Source organism: Dermacentor andersoni, chromosome 6 (genome assembly GCF_023375885.2).
Source record: "Dermacentor andersoni chromosome 6, qqDerAnde1_hic_scaffold, whole genome shotgun sequence".
Classification (NCBI taxonomy): domain Eukaryota; kingdom Metazoa; phylum Arthropoda; class Arachnida; order Ixodida; family Ixodidae; genus Dermacentor; species Dermacentor andersoni.
The window spans coordinates 24897723-24923141 of record NC_092819.1 but is presented as its reverse complement, the minus strand read 5'-3'; the positions used below and the strand labels follow the sequence as shown (position 1 = coordinate 24923141).

The 25419-nt window shown below is 49.9% G+C and overlaps 1 protein-coding gene and 1 non-coding gene across 2 annotated transcripts; both read left to right on the top strand.

Moving 5' to 3' along the window:
* The first annotated feature begins 11186 nt into the window (after positions 1-11186).
* On the top strand, positions 11187-24204 carry LOC126521715 (uncharacterized). The gene is made up of 5 exons (XM_050170453.3): positions 11187-12286; positions 13260-13397; positions 14532-14595; positions 22493-22556; positions 23119-24204. The coding sequence occupies exons 1-5, from the start codon at positions 12050-12052 to the stop codon at positions 23894-23896; spliced, it is 1281 nt and encodes a 426-aa protein (XP_050026410.1). The 5' UTR covers positions 11187-12049; the 3' UTR covers positions 23897-24204.
* TRNAV-AAC (transfer RNA valine (anticodon AAC)) lies at positions 17754-17826 on the top strand. The gene has a single exon. It is a non-coding gene; the product is annotated as a tRNA-Val (tRNA).
* Positions 24205-25419: the final 1215 nt, after the last annotated feature.

Genomic DNA, 25419 nt, shown 5'->3' with positions numbered 1-25419 from the left:
CGCGCAGGTCGATTCCTGGACCACTTGAATTTACAAGCAAGCACCCCGTTTACGAATTGGAATTGTCCCTATTGCTTTCCTTGAAGTTCTCACGGAGCGAACTGTCGGCTGTCTCGCAACAAGTAAACGTTTAACGCAAGCCGGCACACACACTAGGTAAAACATCGGAATTTTGTTTCCACACACGCCGTGGGAAAGGCACGGTCACTCTAGCGCTCTCCATACGGCGCCTTCTGCCTCAGATCGGATCCAGTCTTCTACCGAGGGCAGCATAAGGGATAGGCCACTGGTCCAAAGACCCTGGCCAATGACTGCTACCCCCGTCAGCTGCTGAAGAAAAGAGCGCCGTGCCTCAGAGGTTCCCTGGGAGAATGCGCGTGTCGTGGCATGACCCAGATGGTTGCATGCCTCCCAGCTCATTCGTCGGTCTCCGAAAGTCCTCCGATTGTGAAAGGATGCCAGAGGGGTGTCCTCTCATAGGTGCTTCGAGCAAATTTATTCAGACAGGTTCCTGAAGCAGCTTCTACGTTGTTCTAGGTTTGCTGCCTCTTAATTGTGTATTGCGTCCAAAGGTAAATCGACAATAATTAAAGTGCGTATATGTGTGCCACATAATGTGTGTTCTCGTCCGAGGCACTCCGAACTTCCGGTGTTGAGCCGGCGGGATTTTCACCGAATTTTGAAGTTCACTAGTGGGCAGGTCGCCGTAGCAAGAGCATATTAAGACGTCTGGGTGCTGCACGTTCCTTCCAGAAAGGACCAGGGCTACGCAGCGAAAGGCAACTCGGTTTCAAGCGCATTGTCGAAAGACCACTAGAAGATAAAAGTTATCCCATAGAACCAGCACTCTCCATGGTAGCCACGGCGATAGGTCTTTATCGACGAGATTGCTGTTCCGGCCAATGTATATTCATAGGATATTGCAAGTGACAAGCCGTTCGCGTGGTGATCTACGTACTTTACATCTACGCACACGCACTCCATCATCTAATGGTTACTTAAGCAAAGGCCATTGGGTAGCATTCCATTGTGAACAAAAGAGCCACTTGTATGTGCCTGTATTTGTCGATATGTCTTTTTTTTTGCCTGTGTTTTAATTTGCCATATATGTAACGATGTGCATTTAGTGACATGCATGCGTGCTCCTTGCCGTAGTGGCATACGGCTGCTGACACGTGCGCGTACCGATTCTTTCCAGAGCTACTCACTTTGCTGAATTTGTTTTCCTCTCAAACTGACCTCGATCGAGGCCAGGACCCGTTCCGAGCGCAGATACCGGCGATCGCTTTTATAAGGTTAGCGGTCATGTCGTTCCACCACTGCTACTACGCGCTCCAAAACCTAAGTCTGCAGACTTGATGACGCGCCGATATATAAAGTTCGTCTTCGTCGGGACGTCATGAAAGTGAGCGAACGTGATTGCTCCAAAAGAATTCGCTCGCTGGACTAGATGTACTAAGTTCGTGCAGCGCGAAATGGACAAGACATGAACGAACGCAAAACGACAAAACTACGTACGTCCTTTTGTGTTCCTTCATGTCCCGTTTATTTTGCTTCTGAATTCCCCCAGCGTGGCACCGACTGAACGGAAGATTCGCGGAAGGATTACATGTGTTTGGTGGGCGAACTCTCGATCGTCCATTCTCGGGACACGCAGCTGGCTCTCGTTTCTGATTGGCTCACACGAGCCTTCGGAGCACAGCACGGAGTTGGTGACTTCGAGTTGGATAACGGTGTATTTGGCACAGGCTGCACAGGCGTCAGCGCGCTATAGGGGTTTTAAGATAGTTCTTCGATTGCGAGACGCAGTGTTTCATGAGCAAGGTAATTTCGTGAGACATTGTATACTAAGGAACAACAAAGGGAAAAATGATTTTACCTATACCCCATCTCGCAAGTCGTTTGCAGCAGTGTGGTAGCTGCTGGAATCCTTAGCCAATAGGAAACCCGAATGCCCCTCGATATATGTTCATCCGCGCCGCGTCGTCTGCTCGGCGTGCGCAAAGATACTAACATTCGTGCGCGGATACAGGGAGGATGTCCGGACACCCGCCTTAAAATTACGCTTCTGCAACACACACACACACACACACACACACACACACACACACACACACACACACACACACACACACACACACACACACACACACACACACACACACACACACACACACACACACACACACACACACACACACACACACACACACACACGCACGCACGCACGCACGCACACACACACACACACACACACACACACACACACACACACACACGCACGCACGCACGCACGCACGCACGCACGCACGTAAAAAATCTCTTAATGGGATAAGAGGCTTGGTTGAGCCACAAAAGGCGCAAAAACGAAAGACCGGTGGGAAGGCCCCCTTGAAGTTCCCGCAACACGTCGCCGTGACGTCATCGAGTTTGACGGTGTCTGCTGGCCTAGTTAATTTGTAACTGTTGAAAATAGACCAAGTTGTGTTATATAGCAGCCATTGGTTAAATGTGCTCAGTTTTGGGAACATTTGTTAAGCCAACCCAACATAAATGCGAATCGAATAATATTAAATTCGTGACATCAAACTGACGTGCCGGTGATATATCGTGTCGGCGTGAACTGAAACAAAAAAATTGGACCTTTATTTTTTCTTTTTATAATCAACCCGTTATCGCGAAATGAATGAAAATAAGTTTTTATAGATTCTTTATCAATCTAAACGGATTCAGTGTTTATCAATTGCTCTCTGTTGGACGGAGCGGATCTTAGCTGTGGCCATTAGTCTTGAGTTTGCGAAAGCTTAATTCGCGCTGCTGTTGTTGTAGTACTTCTATCAAATTTATTTACGACCACCATCCTTGACTACTGTCGTGTGTGGTGTAAGGGGTAGGGTAAACGGGGAGTATAGGTTGACGGTAGCTCAGTCAGCAACAGGCGCGCAGAAAAACAATATTATAGTCTTCCTCTTAGACTTCCTACGGGAAGGCGACTTCATTTCAGACTACGTTTATTTCAGTATTCTTGAAGCGTTAATGACGGAGAAAACAACGCCATTTAGCATGTCATGTCAATGGTGGTGGTGGTGGTGGTGGTGGTGACAACTTTATTAACAATCCGGCAAATTCGTGGCCTGGGCCTAGGCCGCCTCCGAGGAGGTCCGGAGATGCTGTCTCCTCGCCGCCTCACGGGCTTGCTGGATGGCCCATAGTTGATTTTCGAGGTTTGAGCTGCGCAACGCGGCCGTCCATCGCGCCGCAGCTTCATCTGGGGAAACTGCATTTTCTTTGCATATAATTTCACATTCCCAGAGAATGTGTCTAAGAGATGCGTGAGCCCTGCTGCATAATTTGCAGTTATCATCTGAGTAGATGTCCGGATATATCCTTCTGAGATGGACGGGGTTGGGGAAGGTCTTTGTTTGTAGCTGCCTCCACTCTACCGCTTGGGCCCTGTCGAGTTTGGGGTTAGGGGGCGGATAAACCCGCCTTGAGTTTTGATAAAATTTTGTAATATCACAGTATCTGGTCATTCTGTCCCTCTTACTCCATGCCTCCGTTGGATTTCCGACCCCAAGAGAGGATCTTTCTTCGCGGGCGCGGAACGTGAGACCTCGCGCTACGCGGTGGACCTCCTCGTTGAGGTTGGGTACGGGGGTGTCGGGGGACGTGTGAGCCGGGAACCATATAATGTGTCGTTCCTCCGTCTCCTCGGAGATGACATAGTTCGCGTTGGCTTTGAGTATAGCCTCAGCCTTCGGCGAAATTCTGCCTTGTGCATAGTTTCTGACCGCCGTCTGCGAGTCACTGAGTACGTATCTACAACTGGGGTTAACGATGGCTAGGGCTATCGCCACCTCTTCCGCTACCTCGGGGTTTTTTACACGTATGCTACAAGAACTGACCAATTGTTTTTCGGTATTGAGGACGGCCACTGCAAAAGCACGTCGATCTTCGTATTCTGCCGCGTCTACGTACAGCGCTTCCTTGTCCCTACCGAAGGCTTTGAGTAAAGCCTTGGCTCTACTCTCTCTTCGACCCTGATTGAATTCGGGTGATGAAGTTCTTTTTTCTTTTTCCTTTCTTTTTTCAAGCTGGCGCAATCGTTTATTATTTCATATACGCTCAAGTCGACTCGAAAAAGAAAAGGAAAGGACGTAGCCACTCGGGCGTACATTGAATTAGCGCGAAGGAAGGCATTATGTTATGTTTACATTGCGGACCTTGTCTAATCCCCTGTTGTGGATATAGTGCCGTGTATATATATATGGAAAAGACAGTATAACAAGAAATTTGCAAACATCCAGCTGTTCAAAGTGACTTGTACTCACTGCCAAGGAATCCGGTCGCTGTAACTATATATACATACATGACAACCTGCGGTGGCATTAGGGCCTTGCCCTTTGTTCGCGAATTTTTCGGCTCACAGCTGATGGATTTAGCGCAGTGGACCACTTGGCGGTGGTATATGCGCGTGGGCTCAACGGCGGCAAAAGAGAAGGAAGTTGTCGGCGCGCACACACGACTGTCGCAGGCATTTCGCGAACGCATGTGCTGTGTCGAACGTTCTATGCTCGCGCCGACGAACGAGTTCACGTCGCCGACCGAAGGTGTCGTAACCGAGTCGCTCCCGGTGTTCACCACGTACCAACGGCGCATCATAGCTCTCCGGACAGCGCCCCCTGCGCGGACAACCGCGCCAGTCGACTGTGTGCAAGACCCTCTTCCTGGACTGTCGCGGAAGGACACGTCGCGATCCGTGAGCTCTAGAGAAATGTTTGATCGTGGGGACAAGTTTCCTTCAGCTACGAGTGCCTTCGGGTGAAAGACTGGATAGCCTCGCGTTCCCCGCCGTCTTATTGGCTCTTTACTCCTGGTACACGTGTCCGTGAGCCGGTTCTGTCGGGCACACGTCTACAGTTCAGAGCTCTCCTTGACATTGGCGGTCGAAGCGTACGAGCTAGTGCAAGCCTTGGCCGGCAGAAGTGTCGCGAACTGCGTGCCCTCGTGCAGCACAGAGTGCTTGTTGTCGCGGCTGCACTGCGAGTGCACTCGTACTGCACCGGGCCATGTCGGTGGCGGACAGTTGCTCTCGGCGCCGCGCGCGCACGTCGGCCAAGCAGTTCGAGCTGATCCTGGACTTCATGGAGCGGCACCCGAACCTGGCCACGTCCCAGCTGGACTCGAGCTACACCGTCAGGGACCGAAAGCGCGAGTGGGCTCAGCTTGCCCACTACTTGAACAGCCGTCGCCTGGGCATTCAGAAGGACGTCGACAAATGGAGGAAGGTAGGGCATACGTAAGCGTATGCAGTATATATAGTACGCGTGTATGCATACATGCGAGCTTCGTGTTTGTAAACAAGAAACGTACACGACTTCGTTAGAGCGCGTGGGTAGATTACTAAAAAAAAAAAAAAAAAAAAGAAGATCGTTGCGTTATTTCTCGTCGAGCTACGTCAATTTGTGGCCGCAATAATCACGTGGCTTCCTGCACAACGCCAAAAGGCTCCTGAGGACGTACAGAGTCGTGGTCGTCTATGCAGAACCAGCGGGATGGTGATAGGCAAAGGTATGACATCGTGGCCTGGAGCAGTGCTATACCAGTATGGAATAGGACGAGCCGCTGGAACAATCGCTGCCCGGTGCATTTCATTGCGCTCGATATTTGTCGCCACCCGTTGCGATGGCCCAATGGCTAAGTCGCTCTGCCGCTGGGCGCGACGTCACGGGTTCAATACCCGCAGCATTTCGACAAAGAAAGAATTAAATAAAAAAAATATGCAGATCCCACGCACTGTGTGAATCGATGTAAGCGAAGCTTTCCGCGCTGGATGCTTTAATTGACAATAATTAGCGGCAATGTTGACGGCTAAAGCTTAATTTCAACGTTTAGGCTAACACGAGAGTGGTGAGTTAATGTTAAATGTTACCTTGCGTGCACCACTGCCGTAAGTCTGCGTATTACGCAGAACACACGGGGAGAGGCGTTTGCTTGAGGCGTTGTTGTGCGCCATATTTTATAACACCTGAGAGGGTTGAGCGTTGTCATTTCCTCACATGGCACATCGCATTGTGGCAGAAGGGGCTGTACATGTCAAAACTACACTCGGACTATGAGGCAAGCCGTAGTGGCGCACTCCGGATTAATTTTGACACCGTGATGTTCTTTGACGTATCCCAAAATCTGTGCGTTTACTATTTCGCCCCCGTCGAAATGCGGCTGCCGCAGTTGGGATCAAATCGACGACCTCTATAGCAATGTCATAGCCGCAAAACTAACGCGGCGGCCACAGAAGTGTTGATTTGACGGTCGACCGCTTCCGTAGTGTCCCCTGGACCCTGCGGTTCACTTTAATTAATGCGGCTCTGCTTCTGCACGCACTGCGTAATTTGTCCGCTTGACATATTTGCATGGCGCTTATTTTTCAGAAATAGGAGCAACGTATACTGTACCGTACATTGAACTTAAGCTTATCCTGTTTCCCCGCAACCGCTATCGTATAGTAGTGGGATTTCCTTGCCTTCTCACGTCACCTCCCCCTCTCTTGTATGGGGACTTCCTCTTGTCCTCTCTACAGTTCTATCTGCGTCCCATCTGGCCTCGCACGTTAGTAGAAAGGGAAACCCTGCAGTTTCTGCAATGCTTCTGAGTAGAGTCACGGATAATTACAGCTGTCAAGCCGCTAATGTGGCGACGGCCAGGGAGCTCCAGAGGGCATTGTGCACATTCGACGCGGTGGGGTGAAAACGAGTTTCTCCTGTCACCTTTCCTCTCTTACTCGCGCCTGTCATGTATATAAACGCTCTGAACCAACACCACCTGTTGTCTGAACCACCCCCCGACGCGGTGTGCGCGACAGCAGCAGCAGCAGTGGGAAAGTCGAAGGAAGAGGCAAAGAAAGCTTCGCTTTAAAAACAAAGAGGCTAGCGTATATATTCAGGTGCAAGCTAAACACAACCCCAGGGTTTATCCAGAGCCCTCCATTACGGCATCCCTCTTTTAACCCACTGTTCAGTCTGGCGACGTTAAAGCCACGCATTAGAAAAATACATTTGACGACCTCTTTTCTTTATGTTTAGAGATATGAACTTAAAGAAGCGTTTGACATCTTTGTGGTACCGCGGCTATCTCGTCGCAGAGCGGGAATAATAAATAAATAAATCACTAGGACATTGTGCAGACGCACTGTATAGGAATTGACGTTCGCAAAGCCATAATGTTTCTTCACTCACGCCAAGCTCCTTATTTTTCACTTTGCTATAGCTCAAATGAGCGTTTCAATAGTCGCAAAGTCGACTCGCCGTAGTGGCTTGGCGTAGCGCTGCTAAGCCCGAGGGCGCGGAATTGCAACCCGGCCACATTTCGAAGAGGGCTAAATGCAAAAACTATATACTATGGTGCGCGTTAAAGAACTCCAGGCGGCGAAAATTAATCCGGAGGCTAAAGCATGCTTCATAATCGGATCGTAGTTATGGCACGGTAAACCACAGAATTTCACAGCGATCTGTATATGGCTAGCCGATTCGTCCGACCGTCCGTGTGTCACCTCTACGCCGGAAACTCCTCCGGCACAACCCCATGCGCATGCGCGAAAAGAAGAGATAGAGAAACTGCGCGATTGGCTGTGCCAGTAGTGACGTCGTTGTTCTCCGTCGCAGCCGAGCGCGCGCGCAGCAGTTGGTTCTTCATTCTATGGTTTCTCTCCGGCTCGGAAATAGGTAGGTCATGCGTCATACGTACTTCTGAGGAGCAGGCAGCATTCGATCAGCAACGCCGCGAGCAGAACCGGGAACGAGCTCGTCTACGCTGAGCTGATGCTGCAGCCTGGCCACAAGAACAGGCTCGTGCAGCCGAGCGCAAGCAGCAACTGCGTACTGAGGATCCGGCAGCCTACCAAGCCGTCGTTTAATTAACCGTCGAAATCAACCTAATGATAAACACCGGGGCCGCACGTTTCAGCTTCGCTGGTTAACCATCTGTACGGAGTGCTTGGGTGGCGTTTTTTTTTTTTGTCTCACAGTGCTACAGCTACCATGAGTTGAGAAAAAATGGTGAAGGTGAGAAACAGTCGTGAGCTGTTAAAATCTGCGCAATGTGAGCATTTATCTTGTATCCTCCAGGTGCTGCCACACACAACTGTCACCTATGTTTTGCGATTAGACGGAGCAACTTATTAAAGAACAAATATTAAGATTATTTTTCGTTTTCCTAGACAGAGATCATCTTACTGTGTGTGGCTCTCTAAAGGAAGACATATACAGTAACTTTACTGCTGTCTGTAAAGCGCCTTGATCTTTGCTGCCGCCGTGTGATTATACAGCGTGTACGTTCACTAGCCGAGATGATTCATAGAATTGCTTTTAGGCGCGTTCACACGTTTCTAAGAGCTAGTCCTAAGAGCTGCCATGAGTGAAGAGTGGCAAAGCTGATAATTGAACGCCCGTTAGAAGTCTATGAGTGTGTCTTAATGGATAGAGCATCAGGATATTGCGCTTGGGGAGTCTTGTTCACACTCACAAAATCAGCAAAATACACTATTATCAGTAGAAAACCTCGCTTCCTTCTGGCATACCACTATATATAGCTTCATCATAACCACTGTAGGTATCGATTTCCGCGATTCAAAGCAACCGGAGTGAAAACTGTCATGTTTTTGTCCCTGCAGTTTTCCAGAAGTGAGAAATACCCCGAAAATTCCAAGTTTAATTTCCAGGTTTTCTCTGACGTAATGTAATGTGACGAATTTGGCGTTTTATTTTCAGGGAGGGAAGTCGCCTGTTCCAAGAGCGGGCAACACGCGGCAGCCTTCACTGAAACGCTGTTTTGCATGCAGCTGACGGCAGGCGGCGACACAAGCTTATGCTTGCGCCGTCGCGGCAGCAGCTCGCGTTCCCATAAGCGCAGGCAAATTTGCACTAAAATAAAAAAACGAGGCAATTAACTGTGCCAAGTGTTATACTAAACGAAGTCAACGCCAAAATGCGATCGTTCTGTAAAATTTGAGCAATGACAGTGCAGCGGTGAGCGCAAAACCTTTTCGAACCCGCGCAGCGAAATATTCTGCACCCTGTATGGTTGCACCTAAGCGCTGCTTATCTGACCGCGTGCGAGATAAAGAACTCGAGGCTAGCGAGTTGTTTCCATCGGCCACTTTGCTCGCGCCGAAGCCAGCACTACTGTCTGTAGGTTGTACCATGTCAACTATATAACGTATGCTTCTGTTACTGTCCGTTAGAGTGCAGTACTCAGTAATTATTTTCGGCAGGGATGTTGAAGGAACAACGGCGGCCATCTTGAAAATAAGATATTTATTTATTTTCGCGTGTGAATGAAGCACATCGCTGACTACAGGGGCGTAGCCATGATATTCTTTGGGGTGGGGGGCTGAAGTCCCATTATTCTCAAGTTTCCCATGCTTGGTGCATAAAATTACTCCATTTGGGTCTTATCTTGCCACACAACAATAATCGTCATCTTACTCGTCCGCATTTACTTTCTTTAACGCCGCGAGCCCGGTACCTCGAAGTCACAAACGGCAGGCGCGTTATCAGCATGGCAGAGCATTCCCGACAGGAAAGTAGCGAACGCGGCGTTTTCAAGAAAGGAAGCGCAAGCAAGGCAGATGGCGATTATCGTTGTGTGGCAGATGTACACCCCGAAGGGTGTACCTTTGTGTGAGAGTGTATTTCTTTCTCTATGGTATTTATTACCTTGAGCAGACCACTGGTCCGCGTAAAGGCGTGTACCATACCGTACTTGTCTGGGGCGGACGTTCGAAGGATGTGCGCCATTTTTCATAGGCGAACTGCCAAGCATAAAAGGGAAGAGGGCGCCGGCCGGGAGAATTTCGGGGTTGTCAGGACCACCTATAGCCCTCCCCCCCCCCCCCCCCCTGGTTACGGGCCTGGGGCCCTATAAAGATAAAACTATTCCAATCTGTTTTTATACCAATCGCCTGACGTAAAATTTACGCAACCACCGACGCAATCACGTCCTGGGCTAGTTCGCCGTGCGGCTAATTATGCGCTTCACGCAGAGGCGCCAAGTACAGCTGCACGTAATCACGGTTGACGAACAGTCAGATGTCCTTAGGACCCTTTGCAGAAATAAAATTTCACCACCACCAGCACCACCACCGACGCGACCATCGGGCGGTAACCCTCAGCGTTGTTTGAAAAGCCCAATTAAAGGCGGTCCTCATTTCTAGGAGGACACTTACTTTGCTTTCAAAGCGAATAGCACTGTCTACATTGAGCAGTTTTTCTTATCTAATTGGCTGACACGAGGCGAGGAATACGCTCACGTGGAGAGGGTTTCGATGGGGCCTAGCCAGCACAGTGAAGCAGATAACCGGATGAGAAGGGTGGTGCCGGTGTCTGCGGTTGGTCCGTTTTCCCTTGCTTAGCTTTAAGGTGGCTGGTCGAAATTCGAGGCGGCTTGCCGCTAAAACGGATCCTCAGCAAAGAAGAGTTGGCAAAGTGATGTCATATACGTGCCCAAAGGGCTCGATAACGTTGCAGTGCAACGCAAAAAATGTTTATTATACGCAAATATATGTCATGTTCCCCGGCAGCTCCGACTTACCAGTGCTAGAGCGATCGGTGGGCAACAATCTTCTATTCCTTTCGTAACGTGGCACTGCCCAGCTATTCAGAAAACGATTCAGTTTTGTTCGGCATATTAATGCGCTTTTAAAACGTACACGTCACTTTGACGCGGTGAGTTTTCGCGGTTTTATAACGCAGTGTGACAGAAAGGCGAAATGAGCGCAAAAACGCTTGACCAATAGCAGAGGGCTAACGGTTAAAAAGGCGCCGAATCAGAGAGAACTGTGTTTCTTTCGTATCACGCATAATCAGTGGGCACATATCATATCAAATGGGGCGTTTTCGACGTTTCCGTGACGTCGCGTGACAGACAGGCGAAGTGGGGTGTGGTCCGAAATTTTTTTGACCAATCGTGGAGAGCTGATTGCCGAATTGGAATATAAAAGTGAGCGCGAAGCACCTCAGTAACATGTCTTGCGCTCGTTTTCTTCCCTCACCTGTGTGCGCCTCTGAAGTCGGAACGACGCGTCGTTTACCGAGCCCTCTTTTTCGCTCTGACGGATGTGGGGAGGATTCGGACGAGAGCTACGGCGAAAGGGAGAGTGGCCGCCGGGGCCAACGATGGCCGGAGCGGCGAGCAGCTTATCGAAAATCGAAGCCTTCGTTGAGCCCCGCGCGGCTCGCCCGCCGACTGCGGAGCCGGCGCCACTCTACGTCGGCTAGCGAACGCGAGAGGGACTCCAAGCGAATCAAGGGCGGGGCCAAATAGCCAGCGCGTGGAAGAGAGGGCTTCCCAGCTGCGCTCCCGATCGAGTGCCGCTGGCTCGTTACCGCTGTCGCTTCTTCGCCGGCCCGACGTGACGGGGATGCGTTCTTCGCACAGCTGTCGAGCCGTTTTCGTCGGGCAGCAGAAGCTCGGAGGCGTGGACGCGAGCGGACTCGCAACTTGCTTTCGCGGCCCAATGCCGATATCGACTGAAGTGCTCGCCGCGCTGCAATGGCTGCCACGGTCGTCGGCTGCGCGATGACGCCAGCGGAGTGCTCTCTAGCTATCGCTACTCCCGTGTTCAGGATCGCGACTCCCGTGGTCGGTTCGTCATCGGCGGAGACAACGCGACGAAGTCGTTGGTGTTTCGATGTGTGTGGCGTGGCGGTGTGCCGTGCGTTGTCGCACACTCCTCTCGACGCGAGGTAGCCGTCAGCTTTGAGAAACCCGTGAAGCACAGCGATATGGCTCCAAGGTCGATATGCAGTTGGGTCTGACTCTACAACGCACGCGTAAAACTTCGAGTATCCGTAGATAGAATAGTCCGTGGCCTACGAGACTGTTGGTGAGCTGCCGAATGTTACGGCATGCCCGCGAATTAGAAATTTCCAATCCTCGAATGAGGGTGAATGACAGGTTTCACGTGCACGGTGACGCTTGGTTGACTCTGCTCTTCAGCCGAGCGACGTAGAGCGAGTGTGAACACTCAGCCGCGTTAGTATATACGCGACGTATGGCGCCTCCGGTTCTACACAACGAAGCAGCGGCTACTAACAACAAACGCCGCGCCAGTCGCACGTCGGCGCGTCAGTTCGAGCTGATGCTGGATTACGTGGAACGACACCCGTACATGGTGAGCACGCGCTTTCCGGCGTCGCTTTCGGTGCGCGAGCGGCACTGGCAGCGGCTCGCCGAGCGCCTCAACTCCGAGGAGCTCAACCCGCCCAAGGGCATGGACCGCTGGAAGAAGGTGAGTGCCTCTCCAGCGGCAAAACCGGGCCGAGCCGGATCCTGAACTTGGCTCTCGTGCTCACGAGCGACATTTCACGTGAAAATAACGAGGCGAGTCGACTTGACGGGACGAAATTCGATGGTCGCGTCCGTGTTAACGCTAGCGGGTCGGGTCAGCGGAGGGTCGTGGCGGATTGATACACTCAACCTACTTAGCGAACTTACGTGAAATCGCGGTGGTTTGCCCCTGAGTCATCTGGACTTCTGATTCGAAACGCTTTCACCGAATTCGTGTAAACCAAGCTCGCGGGTCGGGTAGAGTCAATCCGTCTCCGGGACATGGGCATGTTGGCTCAAAACGACCCAACTTGACAGGGAGCGTGTAAACGCAATCGGATGGGGCTGGCGGTGCTGTGAGCAGGCAATTGGAGCTGTGTGTTTGCACAATTTGGCGAAGCTGCAAGTCATTGCCAGGCCACAAACGAGTTGACGCAGAGTCGGTTTTCGCTGCGTAATCTTGACTTCTGATTCGACGCGCTTACTTCGGGTTCGGGCAAACGTTCCATTGTGTTCGTCTCCTGAGGCAAGCTCTGTTAAAAAAGAAGCATGTGGCGACACCAACTTTCGCACGTGGCTCGGCTGTTCGTCACTATATAGCGTGTCGTAATATGGCCGTTGTGATTTAATTAATTGCGGTTTCTTGATGTGGTGCGCCGCATAGCAATGTGTTTTGTGCTGCTGATAGCCATCATTTTTACCAACAATCAGCGTCTCTGACCGTATAGAGTTTCTGTGACGGTTGCCGTTGCAATATGTGGCGGCGCCGAAGCTATCGGTGCTCGTAAAAGTGACCTGTGTCGCAAATGTATAATCAATTTTAGAAGCGATTTCATACTGTCCGGTCACTTGCGCATTGGACTGCGACACAGTCTCGAAAGGCGTAAAAACTACACAACGTTTTCAAGAAAAAGAATTTTATTTCTGCATCGCAGACATGGTTCGACTGGAAGTGCAACGTGCGATCCAAGGCACGCTCGGCGTCGGGCAAGAAGTCGCTGTCGCCCCTCGAGGAACGCCTGATCGCCATCACCGGCCTCCTCGACTCCGACGACGCACCCTTGGCGCGCAAGGTGAGTTTACTAGTATTCTGATTTCTCCACTGCTAACGCTTGCACAATTCATGTGTATCATTTGAACATTCGAGCACTGTCCAACTCGAAGATCATTTGTCTAATGCGCGCCAGCAAATCACGTTCGCCCATTTCTGTGACGTCACGGCGGAGGGCAAGTGTAGCGCGGGTCTTGTACAGTGTAGCGAAAGCTACGTGTTGTGTCTGCAGAGAACACACACACAGAAAAAGCTCCCCCATTAGCCTCCTGTAATCGCCCTTCACGCGATCACGAAACTTTTCGCTTACAAGAAACGACAGGTATGGCGTGCACACATGCTGGGAAAACCCGGGGAATGCGGGAGATGGAAATTCAAGACGATGAGCAAAACGAGAACAATGTAAAAGCGGGAGCCAGCGTTTCGACAAGTGGACTTGTCTTTTTCAAGACGGCATATGCTTTCCTCGGCACAGTACATATAAGTAGGGTTTTTTAGAACCCTACTTTAACAGAACCCTACCTTTAGAAGAACCCTAAACCTTTAGAAGAACCCTACCTATATGTACTGCATGTGCCGAGGAAAGCATATGTTGCCTCGAAAAAGTCAAGTCCACTTGTCGAAATGTTCGCTCCCGCCTTTACCTTGTTCTCGTTTTGCTCGTCGTTTATGCACATGCTGTATTAATTAGTTGCTTTCTTGTAGGTATTATAATTTTTCCACGTTGCATTCTTATTTTGCACCGGAACTTAAGTATATCGTGAATTCACGTGTTGTCATGGCCGTATACGGATTGCCGGAGTGAAATGTATGTGTTATCATTTTTCTAGTAGGTGAACATCGCGAAAAGCCTAAGGCGAAAACTGACGTGCCGACACACGAGCCCAAGTATCGATACCCTCTTACTTCTTGCACACTTTTCCGGCCGTTGAAAAAGAAAATGTACTACTACTACTACTACTATTACTACTACTATTATTATTATTATTATTATTATTAATGCTACTCGTAGTAGTAAGTAATAATAGTAAAGTTAGGATGTCGCGAAGCTTTTGCTACAGTATTCTCTCCGGATTGCATGCAGAGGTAACATAGGAGATTGAAAGTTGCGGGGCTCGTTCTGCAGTACACATTTTGCCGTTTCAATTACACACAGGACGCCTTGCCATATGCAGAAGTGGTCTACGAAGTGGAGGATTCTTCTGTTGCTGCGTACGTTGGTGAGTGCATTTCACGTCGGAGGATGCCTGTGCAATATTTCTGGTGTTCTACCCCTTTGTATGAGCACGGCCGCGTTAATTGTAACGTGATGTCAGGCGGAGAATCGCGCAGGTAATCCCGTGCGCACAATCTGTACGCAATTCGGAGCAATTAAGCGCTACTTGTGGGAAAGAAATCCAAGTAAAATATGAAATGGGCATCTTGACAGCGAACACCAGCAAATAGCAGTGTTCACACACACACACACACACACACACACACACACACACACACACACACACACACACACACACACACACACACACACACACACACACACACACGCACACGCACACGCTCTCTCTTCAACAACAGTTCGAAAAAATATGGTGGATGTTGCTGGGGCAGCAAATGTGCTGGGCCAGGAGGCATGAGTTTATCAAAGATACCCGGACTGGAGTCTTTTCTGGCTAATAGATGTTATTTCCTCCTCCTCCTCTTTCGAGAGACGCCTCGGGGGGGGGGGGGGGGGGGGCAGTGGCGTAGCTAGGTCGTCTGGCACCCGGGGCCGATAGCTCTTCTGTCCCCCTCTCCCCCCCCCGACGGGTGTAGTCGAGGAAGGCGAGGATATCGACAATTTTCGGGTGTCTTCAGACGTATATGACATCCCCCCCCCCCTACTAGCCCCGTGCACCCGGGGCCCACGGCCCGCCCCCTCCACCCGTTGCTACGCCAATGGGGGGGGGGGGGGGTAAGGCTGTGGGTTCTCGTATGAGTCAGAAAGAGCCCCCGAGTCCAAACACGACGTGCGTGCTCTCGCGTTGTGTCTCGCATATACGACCTTCGTGAATGGGTAAATCTAAGTACTTAAGATTGGTTATGAACCAGTTCGAAGTTCAAATTGACAATTAAAAACGACAACAACGCGCTTCGAGAAGAGCGTGAGCAGCACAAGTGACAGGCGCCTTTCAAAAGCCGACGTAAAGAGCACTTTTGCGGATTTTCATTCTTATGCAGGGATAGTGGCAAAAAGTGTGAAGGTGCGTGGTCGTGCCACAGTGCACGATATCACGGAGGAAGGAAACTAAGGAGAGGCCCTACCTCCTCCGCGCGCTAGGAGAAAAGTGTGGCGGAAATGACGTATTAGGTTCTCATTTTTTTGCTGCTTTTTTATTTTTTCTGTTGTATGGCCACGCCTTTTGGGCCACAATGGCGGCGTTGTTATGGTTTTGAGCGCTCACACGTGTTGCTCTGGTAGGTTTCGGGCCGTGGCAAAGGCGCTGAGTGGGCGGGTTTGCGTTAGTCACCGTGTCTTGTTGCGCTGTGTTACCTGCACCGTGCTCTGCCAGATGTTGCGCGAGCGCGCGCGCTCCGCGCGCGACACCACGCGCAGCGCGGCGTGGTTTCGCGAAAGATGTAAACAAGAGAGGAGGGTGGCCCAAAAGGCGGAGCATCGCCATGAGCAACGCCAAATTCCGGCTTCACTTTTGCTTCACAAAGAGTGACGTCAGAGCCTCTCCTTAGTTTCCTTCCTCCGTGCACGATATAGACCGGTATTTGCTTGCAGCAGCTTCCGTTGCAAGTTGCACATCGGTTTTGTTTTCGGACGTCAGAGCAACAGCAGTAGTTAATTACTTATGTCGAACCAACTAGCCCACTGCGGAATTTTCCTTAACAGCTGTAGCAATGCAAGGCGCAGGAACGAAGTCGAAATTCGAACGAAGTCGTACGAAGTCGCGGGAGATAACATAATAGCTGGAAATGGTGTCGTGTCTGAAACTGCAGACGTGCATAGATAACCGACTTCCATGGGAGTCGCCTGCAGAGCGACCTAGAATAATTATAGAGGGACCTAAGAATACTCTATGGCCTGCGCCCTCTCTCGTTCAAGCGTTGGCCGCTGGTGTCGCTTTTATGACCTGTTCGTCTGCTACTCTACGGTTGACTGGGGCGGCGTTGTAATTAGAACGACGGCTGTTTTGTTGTGACGAACTGTTTGCATAGTTGATGATTTTTGCGAACACAGTGACAGTGATCTCGCAAGGCTTTAATCAGTCACTTGGCTCCAAAAGGTGTCTGTCCGAACCCGAAAAATGTCGGTTCCTGTAGTCCGCTGCTCTCTAAAATAGCGTTAAACAGCCGCTCCTATTGCCTTTTCTACGCAGTAACAAACCGCGCAGCTCTTGCACATTAAGTCACATTGTATAGAGTTCGTAAAGTTCAAAACAGTTTCACTGTTTATATTGCAAAGTTCGCTTCTGCGCTTTTTGGTTACCACTCATTTAACTCTTACAAGTTGCCCGTGAGTGTGTCGTGAGTTCAAAAAGAGAATTACGCATACAGCCTCACTGCGTGCGTATCTTTCGCACCACCGTTATGCTGCCGCGTACCACGCAGAAAGGCTAGATTTGCAGTTTGAAAAGAGTTTCACGACGAGGCCTGCAGTGCAGCAAGTTTTAAAGCACTGGACCCCTTTTGCAAGCTTTCAACTCACCTACATTGCAAACAACATAAAAAAAGAAAAAAAAAAACACTATGCTCATCTTTCTTTTAATCAGACTCGATCAATTTCTTGCACACATCGGGCGCAGGAATTACTTGTGAAAACTTTTTACTAGGTCCTCTGTCTTTCATTACGGCACATAGAAGTAATTACTAAGGTCATCTCTTACATTAGGCTATCTGTAATCAATTCAAAAAGGCTAGTTTATCCTATGAATTCTTTAAAGCGATTTTTTTCAGTCTCTTTCGGAGGCTAAGGAAAGGGAAAGTCTTGCCTTCTAGCGTTGCTCGTCTTTATGTTTCTTGCGCCGCTCAACCTGCTCTAATCTCACTACTCACAAATTGTGTTTTATGTTTATATTTATGAATTTATTAATTCATCACCAATACCAGCTCATTGTGCCTGCCGATATGGCAGCGCGAACGTTGGAACATATCGCGGAAGCACACGACAGCGGATAGATTAAAACTAGCGCCACTCTGCCCGTACGTTCTGCTCCTAGCGGCGAAACAGTCCAACTAGATCAGGCGTGCGGTGCAATTGGAATCTGTGCAGGTCTGGTGTTCAGTAGGCTGTGCTCCCTTATCGCTCCCTACAATCGCAATAAGATTTGCTTTTGTCAAATATAGGAGCAGCAGTATTACAACAGAACTAGAAAGTTCTGCCAAATCAGCAGTGCTTGTGGTGTAGTGGTTATCACATCCGCCTAACACGCGGAAGGTCCCAGGTTCGATCCCTGGCAGGCACAGGTTTTTTTTTTTTTTTCTTATTTTTTTTAAGCAACGCGACAAGTTTGTCGAAGTATGCAGGTTTGCCACCGTTTTCATAAATGTTAATTTTTTTTTTTGCCTCACTGTGTGGCGGGCCGCTGGGCTCAGGTGGCCACCAAGAGCTGAATTTCATATTGTGTCGGGTTCTCATAGTGGAACTCCCAGGAAATAATAATAATAATAATAATAATAATAATAATAATAATAATAATAATAATAATAATAATAAATTTATGTTAATTAATAATCGGGCTTGCAATTTATTGCGCAGATTCTGATGCCCGCGACTCTATCAAATCTTGGTCAGCAAAAATTGTTAGTGTATCTAAATCTCTGTACTTATATACACGGTATATAGTTAAAGGGAACACTTGAGTGCAGAGCACGTCGTCCGGATTTCGCTCCCTCGCACGAGTGGGATCGCCTAGATTTCATCATCATCATCATTTATTATTCCCTTAAGGGTCCCTTCGGGGACATTACATAAGGGGGGGGGGGGAAACAGCGATGTGAAAGTACCATACATCAGCTCAAAAGAAAAAAATGCAAACAAAGGCAACAGAAAAAATAAATAATAAACTGTAGAAAACATCAGGTATAAACAGAACAATGAAAATATCTCAAACTGAGTAGCAATGAATTAAAAGAAAAGTGTACACGTAAATGTGAAACATGCTAAACATAAGTGGTAAAAAAGAAGAAAAGGAAAAATAGGCGATGACACAAGCAAGACGGATAAGTTGTGATTGGTAGCTCTGACTTCTCTGACAGAGTACATTGATTTCACAGCCACTTGCAGCTAGTCTGAGCGCACACTAGAGCGTTTTCCTTAACAGGGGACCGCACTGTACATTGCATTGTGCTGCTGCTCATTAGCTTCATTCTGGAGGTATTTCGGGAAAATATCATAAACGGTGATGTTCTTTCAGCGCACATTTGCGAAAGTTATTTCGAAAGTTGGTGATAGTCTCAGGCATGTCGTGAGCACTACAGACTAGCAGTTGCTATGTGCGCCATATTAATTCATCATATAGTTAATTATAATTCGTTGATGGTGCAATTCAAACTGTGGTTTAGTCTTTTTTTTTTTTTTGGCTAGTCCTTTGGCTTCGACTTTGTTGTGTGCTTATGTGTTGAAAAGATAGTGCTCCTTTAAGTTATATAAAGCATAATATATGCTAATCATAACACAAATGTGACGTCAGGTGACGCTAGGTGACATCAGCAAGGGTACCCTCCTTTGTCGCCTAGGCTATACACCGGGTGAAACCACTGCATTTCCATTTGTTTGCTTTCGCTCCCAGTGGGTGCTCGCGGAGCACATATATATGGTGCTGGTGAATTATGCTTTTTCTAGTGTGAATTCTATTAAAACAAGAGTCATACTTCTTGCCCGCCTTCTGTAAAACCAGAGTCGTCGCGGCGAAAGAGTCCAACCACCATTTCATCACTCATTCGAAAGACACTCCGGCCGCCTTTTGTACACAGGTTTCCGCGCTAACTCTGCAAGGTCTGCTATTTCAAAGCTATAGACCTAAATCGCACGATCCCGGCAGGGAAGATACGCCGTTTTGTTGATATGCCTTTGAGGAATGTATGTAACACCGTGCTTCTTCTGCATCCCACGGAACACACACAGCTGGTGAATGCCCACCCTTCCTGTATGGACGATGTGCTTCCTCGTCTTCCTCCTCCTCAATCCCAACGCTTGTTAAATCTCAGAAGGGGGTGCGCATTCGCGATCCAAGGCCAGTCGAGGAGGTGGAATGGGGCTTCGAAACGGTGGGGGCTCTCAAGGCGACGGGACCCCTTCAAGGCTGTCTTGGGTGCCGGGGGTTCTTCGATCCAAGGTTATTAGATGCACCCAAGGACCATCCGATCACTTCTGCTAACGCAAGGCCGCCAAGAGGAACGCTGACTAGAGCTGGGCGAGCGGGTGGAACCCTTTCGGGAGTCTCGGAACGTCGACGCAGGCGGTTCCAGGTCAAATATGGGGTTAAGCTCGTTGCTAACGGGGTGAAACCCTTTCGAAGTGAAAGGGTATGGGCGCAGAGCGACGTAAACTCGGCATTCCCGAAGGGGTTACGTAGAACTCCTTCTGTGAAAACTCGCGCAGAACCGAAGGGTTGAGCCTTGACCGAGCTCCGCGTGACGTTAAAGGGTTCGAACTCTTAGGCTAAGCCTTTCGAAAAGGAAAGGCTTGAGAGTTTCCGGAAAAAAAGAGTTTGAGCTCGCATAACGGGTTAATCTGGTTGACATAGGCGGCAGCGATCTCAACCCACTCCTTCGACACCTCGTGTGCGAGCCAGCTTCCGCGTGGGTGGATCTAACAGTTAGCGCGCATCTCGAGACCATGCACGAAGCACGCATGGTCTCCGTAGCTGATAGCGTGGACGGGTGCGTTGGCGACGTTTACCCCGTCTACTAACCCCTTATAAACTGCGGCTTTCGGAACCGAACGGGTTAAAACGGGGTCTGAAACCGGGTCGTCGTTTGTTCCGCGCTTCCGGAGCCCCGAAATTGTTGACTGCGTGCTGCTGTCTTGGTTCGGAGAGGGTGTCCCAAGGCTAAATCCACCGAAGCTACGCCTTCGAGGTCGTCCGATGGGGCGCCCAAGGACGTTGCGTGAAATAGGGGAGGCCCACCTTTGTCGTCTTCGGATTGTGGAGACGCGCGCTACCTGGAGCGGTAGAACTACGCTCTCGTTCTTTTTGCGGTGTGCTGCCGTCGGGAGATGAGCGCCTGCCTTTGCCCTAATTTTTGTTGTTCTGTTGTTGTTGTTGTTGTTGTTGTTGCTGCTGCTGCTGCTGCTCGTTTGAATCCGCTTAATTGCGAGCAAAAATAAACAGTCTTTATGCTCGTGTGGACGTGTGACCAGATGACACTGCATGTCGTTCTTGTATCGTCGAAAAAACTACTGCGTTCTGTGTGTGACGTCTGGTAAGTTACAGTGGCCCAGTCATTGTCGACGGCGTAGTTTAAAGGAACCGCGTATAGATAACGAGTATGTGGCCACTATCGCGTATACGACAGCAATATCGCGAGCGCTAGCGCACTATCACGTTACCCCACTTCAGCACTTTCTTGCACAGCCGAAGGGGACATTTATTTTCTTTAACCTTTTATTTAATACATTTTTGAAGCGACTTTGCGAACGCCCTGTATGGAGCGCGCACGCTAGCGCCCGGAATAACGCCGACGCTGCACAACGTTTTTAAAGAGCGCACTTCCACTCTGTGTTCGGTTGAACTCAGTGAAGGGCCGGCGTGACCTTCGGATCCTTCGGCATCGAACAGTGGCCCCCTTCCCGTGAGATCCCAGCAGCCGCGTTTTTCTCTGCCTCTTTACTTTTCCGCGTCTACTCCCCTACGGCGGGGTGCTGTCTTATTGAACTCGGCCACAGTTCGGCACGTCTTTGAGGCGTTCGGGCGATTCCACTTTGCCATCCGCAAGGGTGGGGCGCCAACAACCAAGACAACGCGTGATGTGGGTACGCCCAAACATAGCCCGTCTAATACGTGCATCGTATAGTCACACGTAGAGCGATAAACCTTAATATGTGCGCAGTTTACGAAGGGAATTTCGGGCTCAATCAACCTAGAACAATAGTCAGCTTCTGACTCTGAAGTTATACGATGACGAAATTGAATCTTTTCCGCACACTGTTCCACAAGCTGGAACATTTGTGTCCATATAATTCCCATGGTAAAATAAAAAGAAAGGGAAGTCGGAGAGAACTCTGGTGTGCGACTTGCACCAATTTCTCATCGTCTGCCTGAAGTCTTACGTTAATTGTTTCGGTGGCAGGAAGACGAAGACTACGGTCCTGAACTGAACGTGTTGCTCCACGTCACAGACGAGGCCACCCGCAGCGACCTACAAGAATCGTTCTATGCGTATAGAAAATGTTTCTTTGAATATAAGCACTGCAGAATGGAGCCAAGTGATGATCACCATTCTTGTTGGTTCGTTGTCCGCGTTGTAAATTCGAATCTTGAGAGTGAGCAGTCAAAGGCCTTCAGTGTTTACTGTTCGCTATACTTCATGACGGCAAGCGATAAAGGGATGCTCGAGCCTATGGAACAGGAATTTGTAAAGTATACGCTCTTTACAGTGCGGGGCAAAGTCGAACCCATCCTTTTCTGGAAAATACAGCGGCCATGCCTCTCGGACGCAACACTTAAGCTGCTTATCCTTCCCGTATCTAGCGTCAGCATGGAGCGCAGATTTTCGCACATCAAAATGATAAGCAGAAACAGACAGACATATCTGCATGTATATATGCATGTATTTTCACAAATTTCTAGTGAAATTATTTCGACACAATGCCTTTGTGACAATAAAGCTTTCTAATTTTACTGTCTCCTTCCATTATATATATATATATATATATATATATATATATATATTACTAACAACCCCCCCCCATATATATATATATATATGTATATATATATATGGGGGGGGGGGGGTTGTTAGTAGTTTTTCAAAGGGCCGAAAATGCCGATAAGGCGGTACTGTTAAAAAAATTATTGGCCTTGATAAGTGCCGAATTTTCCAATGAAAATAAATGCCGAGAAATGCTGGCTGAATAAAAAAACGATAAACAGAAAAATTTCATTCCTACTCCTATCTCCCTTGCAGCCGGTGCGGCAAGCCGGACGGAAGCCAGTGACAGCGCCGAGCCAGTTTCGGACCTTGTGCAGAGGTGAGCGTCTTTCGGCAATACCTGACACGAACGTTGGGGCACAAAAGTGTAGAAATTCTATTCCTTTTTTTTCTATTCATTTGGCCGCAATAAGTCCATATCGCCAACGGGCGCGAGTCTTCAGGCCACGCCCACTTCGCCAGTCTGTCACGTGACATCACAGAGCAGTAAAAACTGCGTATGTCAAAACGACGTTTACGGACTCATTGTGCAGAGCAAAAGAATAATCTATACATTTTTTGGGGGTGGGCATTAATGGGCATTGGTGCTACTCTCAGACCAGTGGAGTAGCCACCAGTGCCCATCCTCTCCTCCCCCCCCTCCTTCCCTGGCTACGCCTCTGTCTGAGATCTCACTAAGGATATAGGAAACACGGTCACGCGCGACTCTTTCCGTTATTTATGATAAGGAGCTCCACTTACCCATAAAGATGCAAAATGTTCACCTTTATAATAGTTACCCCGTTTTACAGTGTGGCGCGGCGTTGTTTGCTACGCTTGTTTCTGCGTTAACTGACAGCTATATGCGACATTCTGTGTACGGTTCGCCGTTTCTTTTGCAGCGGTTACGGCGAAAGCCATGGCGAATACATCGTGCCCACTTCGGAGACGTCGACCTCCGGCAGCGGGACGGTGGCGCTGGCACGGCCCGCTGGCACGGCCTCCGGTGGAGGCCCGCCGCTCGTGCTGAGCGACGTCCGCTCTCTGGCGAGCGGGCCGCACACCGCGGTCAGCGTGAAGCAGGAGATGGTCGACGCCGACGACGTCGACGAGGAGGACGACTCGGACTCGGACAGCGAGGTCGACGCCAACGAGTCGCAGCAAGCACCCGCCACGGCCGCGGAAGACCGCTCCCCGCAGTTCTGCTGGACGCAGCGGGAGGACAGACCGCCGGGCCGGCCATCGGATGTTGCCGGTCACTCGACGCCCCCCGGAAGGTCCGGCCGCAAGAGGCCCTCCGCGGACGGCGGCGACGCGCTCGGCGCCGCGTCGACCGAAGACCTCAAGGCGAGGTTCGAGTTCCAGATCTTCTCCGCCACCAAGAAGAAGCTGGAGGCCGACGAGCGCAGGGCGGACGCCGAGGCCCAGTTTTACCGGCAGGAGGTGAAGAGGTCAATGACCTTGGCCAGCCTGCACGTAGAGGAGCGGCGCAAGATCGCCGCCGTCGCCGACTTCCATGCGGAGGAGCGTCGCAAGGCGGCCGCCAAAGTGGAGATGCTCCTGGAGCACAAGAAGTTCTACATCGAGCAACAGAAGACGGAGGTCCTCAAGAGGCGCCTGCTACAGCTCGAGATCAAGAGGCTCAAGCGCGATCTCGGGGACACTGGAGGTGCTGAGTGAATGTGTGTGCTGTTGAACGTAGAAGGACACGCTTTCCTTTTGCTCGTATCTGAGCACAGACAGCGCGCGTCGGTGACTGAGAAAGCGCGAGCGCGCCCTTCCACGCTGCACCACAAGGCTGGACTGCTATCGCTGGGGGGTGGAGGGGGGGGCGTTGTGCACGTTCCTTGTGTGCATTTTCGACAACGAGATTGTTGTGGCTGCTTTTCTCCTGCGTCATCATTTATTTAATCTGCTCCTGTGCCAACCACAGTGACGGATGAGTGCTGTCCAAATAATTTGTATATGATATCAGTATAGACTAAATATAATATGTAGTCTGTCTGAAGGAAGCCACTGCGCAGTAAACGCTCCTTTGCCGATGCTAGGGCGCTGGCGGTATACTGCGATGACAGAGAGGAAATGTTGCACAAAGACATGCTGCGTGACTTGTGCAATTGGTGCCTTCTGTATGTAACAATTACGTGGCACGCTGTTTGTGCTCAGACAGATTACGCTGCTCTTCGTCAAAGCTATACGATAAGATAGAGGGAGAGTTTATAGGATGGTGACGTGTGGCAGGTGTTGAAGGCAGCTTAGCCAACACCACTTGGTAAAGCCCTAGGGCCCTTGATGCCTTCTTCGTCCGCCGCAGTGGGCGAGAAAGACATCGAGGCACTCTGCTTATATCTGGAAGCGAAAACAATCGCCGCGTCGCGTTCCACGAGGCAGCGACTTTGTCTTTTCGCGCGCTTAGTCATAATCTAATTCGTATACGAAGGTTGCCCAAACGGCATGACGCGCGTCACAACATTTTAGGCAGGGGAGTTGCCAGTTTTTTGTTCTTTTCAAAGCGAATTAAGCTTTCTTAGCCTCTTCCTTAGACTTTTCCACTGCTGCTCCTGGTGGAGTGCTTGAGAACGTTTGTAATGTACATGGCAGGGGCGCGAAAGAGGTGTATGAGACCTTTCCAACGAACTAGGGCGGGGGGGTATCACAACAATGGCCACCTAGAGCTCCGTGACCACTGGCACAATGCCCCTGGAATTCCCTGGCCATCGACACAATGCCCTCTGGAAGGTTGTAATTATGTGCAGCGCTTACCTTTGCACTCACGCGCAACAGCCCACAGGGGAGATAGAAGGATAGAAAGAAGAGACAGAGGATGCGTAAAGCCAACACCGTGACGAAATGGGTGACTGAGCACCCTTCGCTCGCAGTAGCATCATCATCATCATCATCTTAATCATCTTCTTTTATGTCCACTGCAAGGACAAAGGCCTCTCCCTGCGATTTCAAATTACCCCTGTCCTGAGCCAACAGATTCCAACCAGCAATCGCAACTTTCCTTATTTCGTGGCACCGCCTAGTCTTCTGTCGTCCTCTACTGCGCTTCCCTTCTCTTGGTATCCATTCCGCCACCCTAATGGCCCAGCAGTTATCTACTCTACGCATTACATGACCTGCCCAGCGCCATTTCTTTTCTCCTAATGTCAATTAGAACATCGTCTATACCCGTTTGCTCTCTGATCCAAACCGCTCTC

Excerpts from the sequence above, each read along its gene's own strand:
- LOC126521715 (XM_050170453.3), top strand. The coding sequence starts at position 12,050 with ATGGCGCCTCCGGTTCTACACAACGAAGCAGCGGCTACTAACAACAAA. Across the intron at positions 12,287-13,259 it reads GCATGGACCGCTGGAAGAAG|ACATGGTTCGACTGGAAGTG; the intron begins GTGAGTGCCTCT and ends TCTGCATCGCAG. Across the intron at positions 13,398-14,531 it reads ACGCACCCTTGGCGCGCAAG|GACGCCTTGCCATATGCAGA; the intron begins GTGAGTTTACTA and ends AATTACACACAG.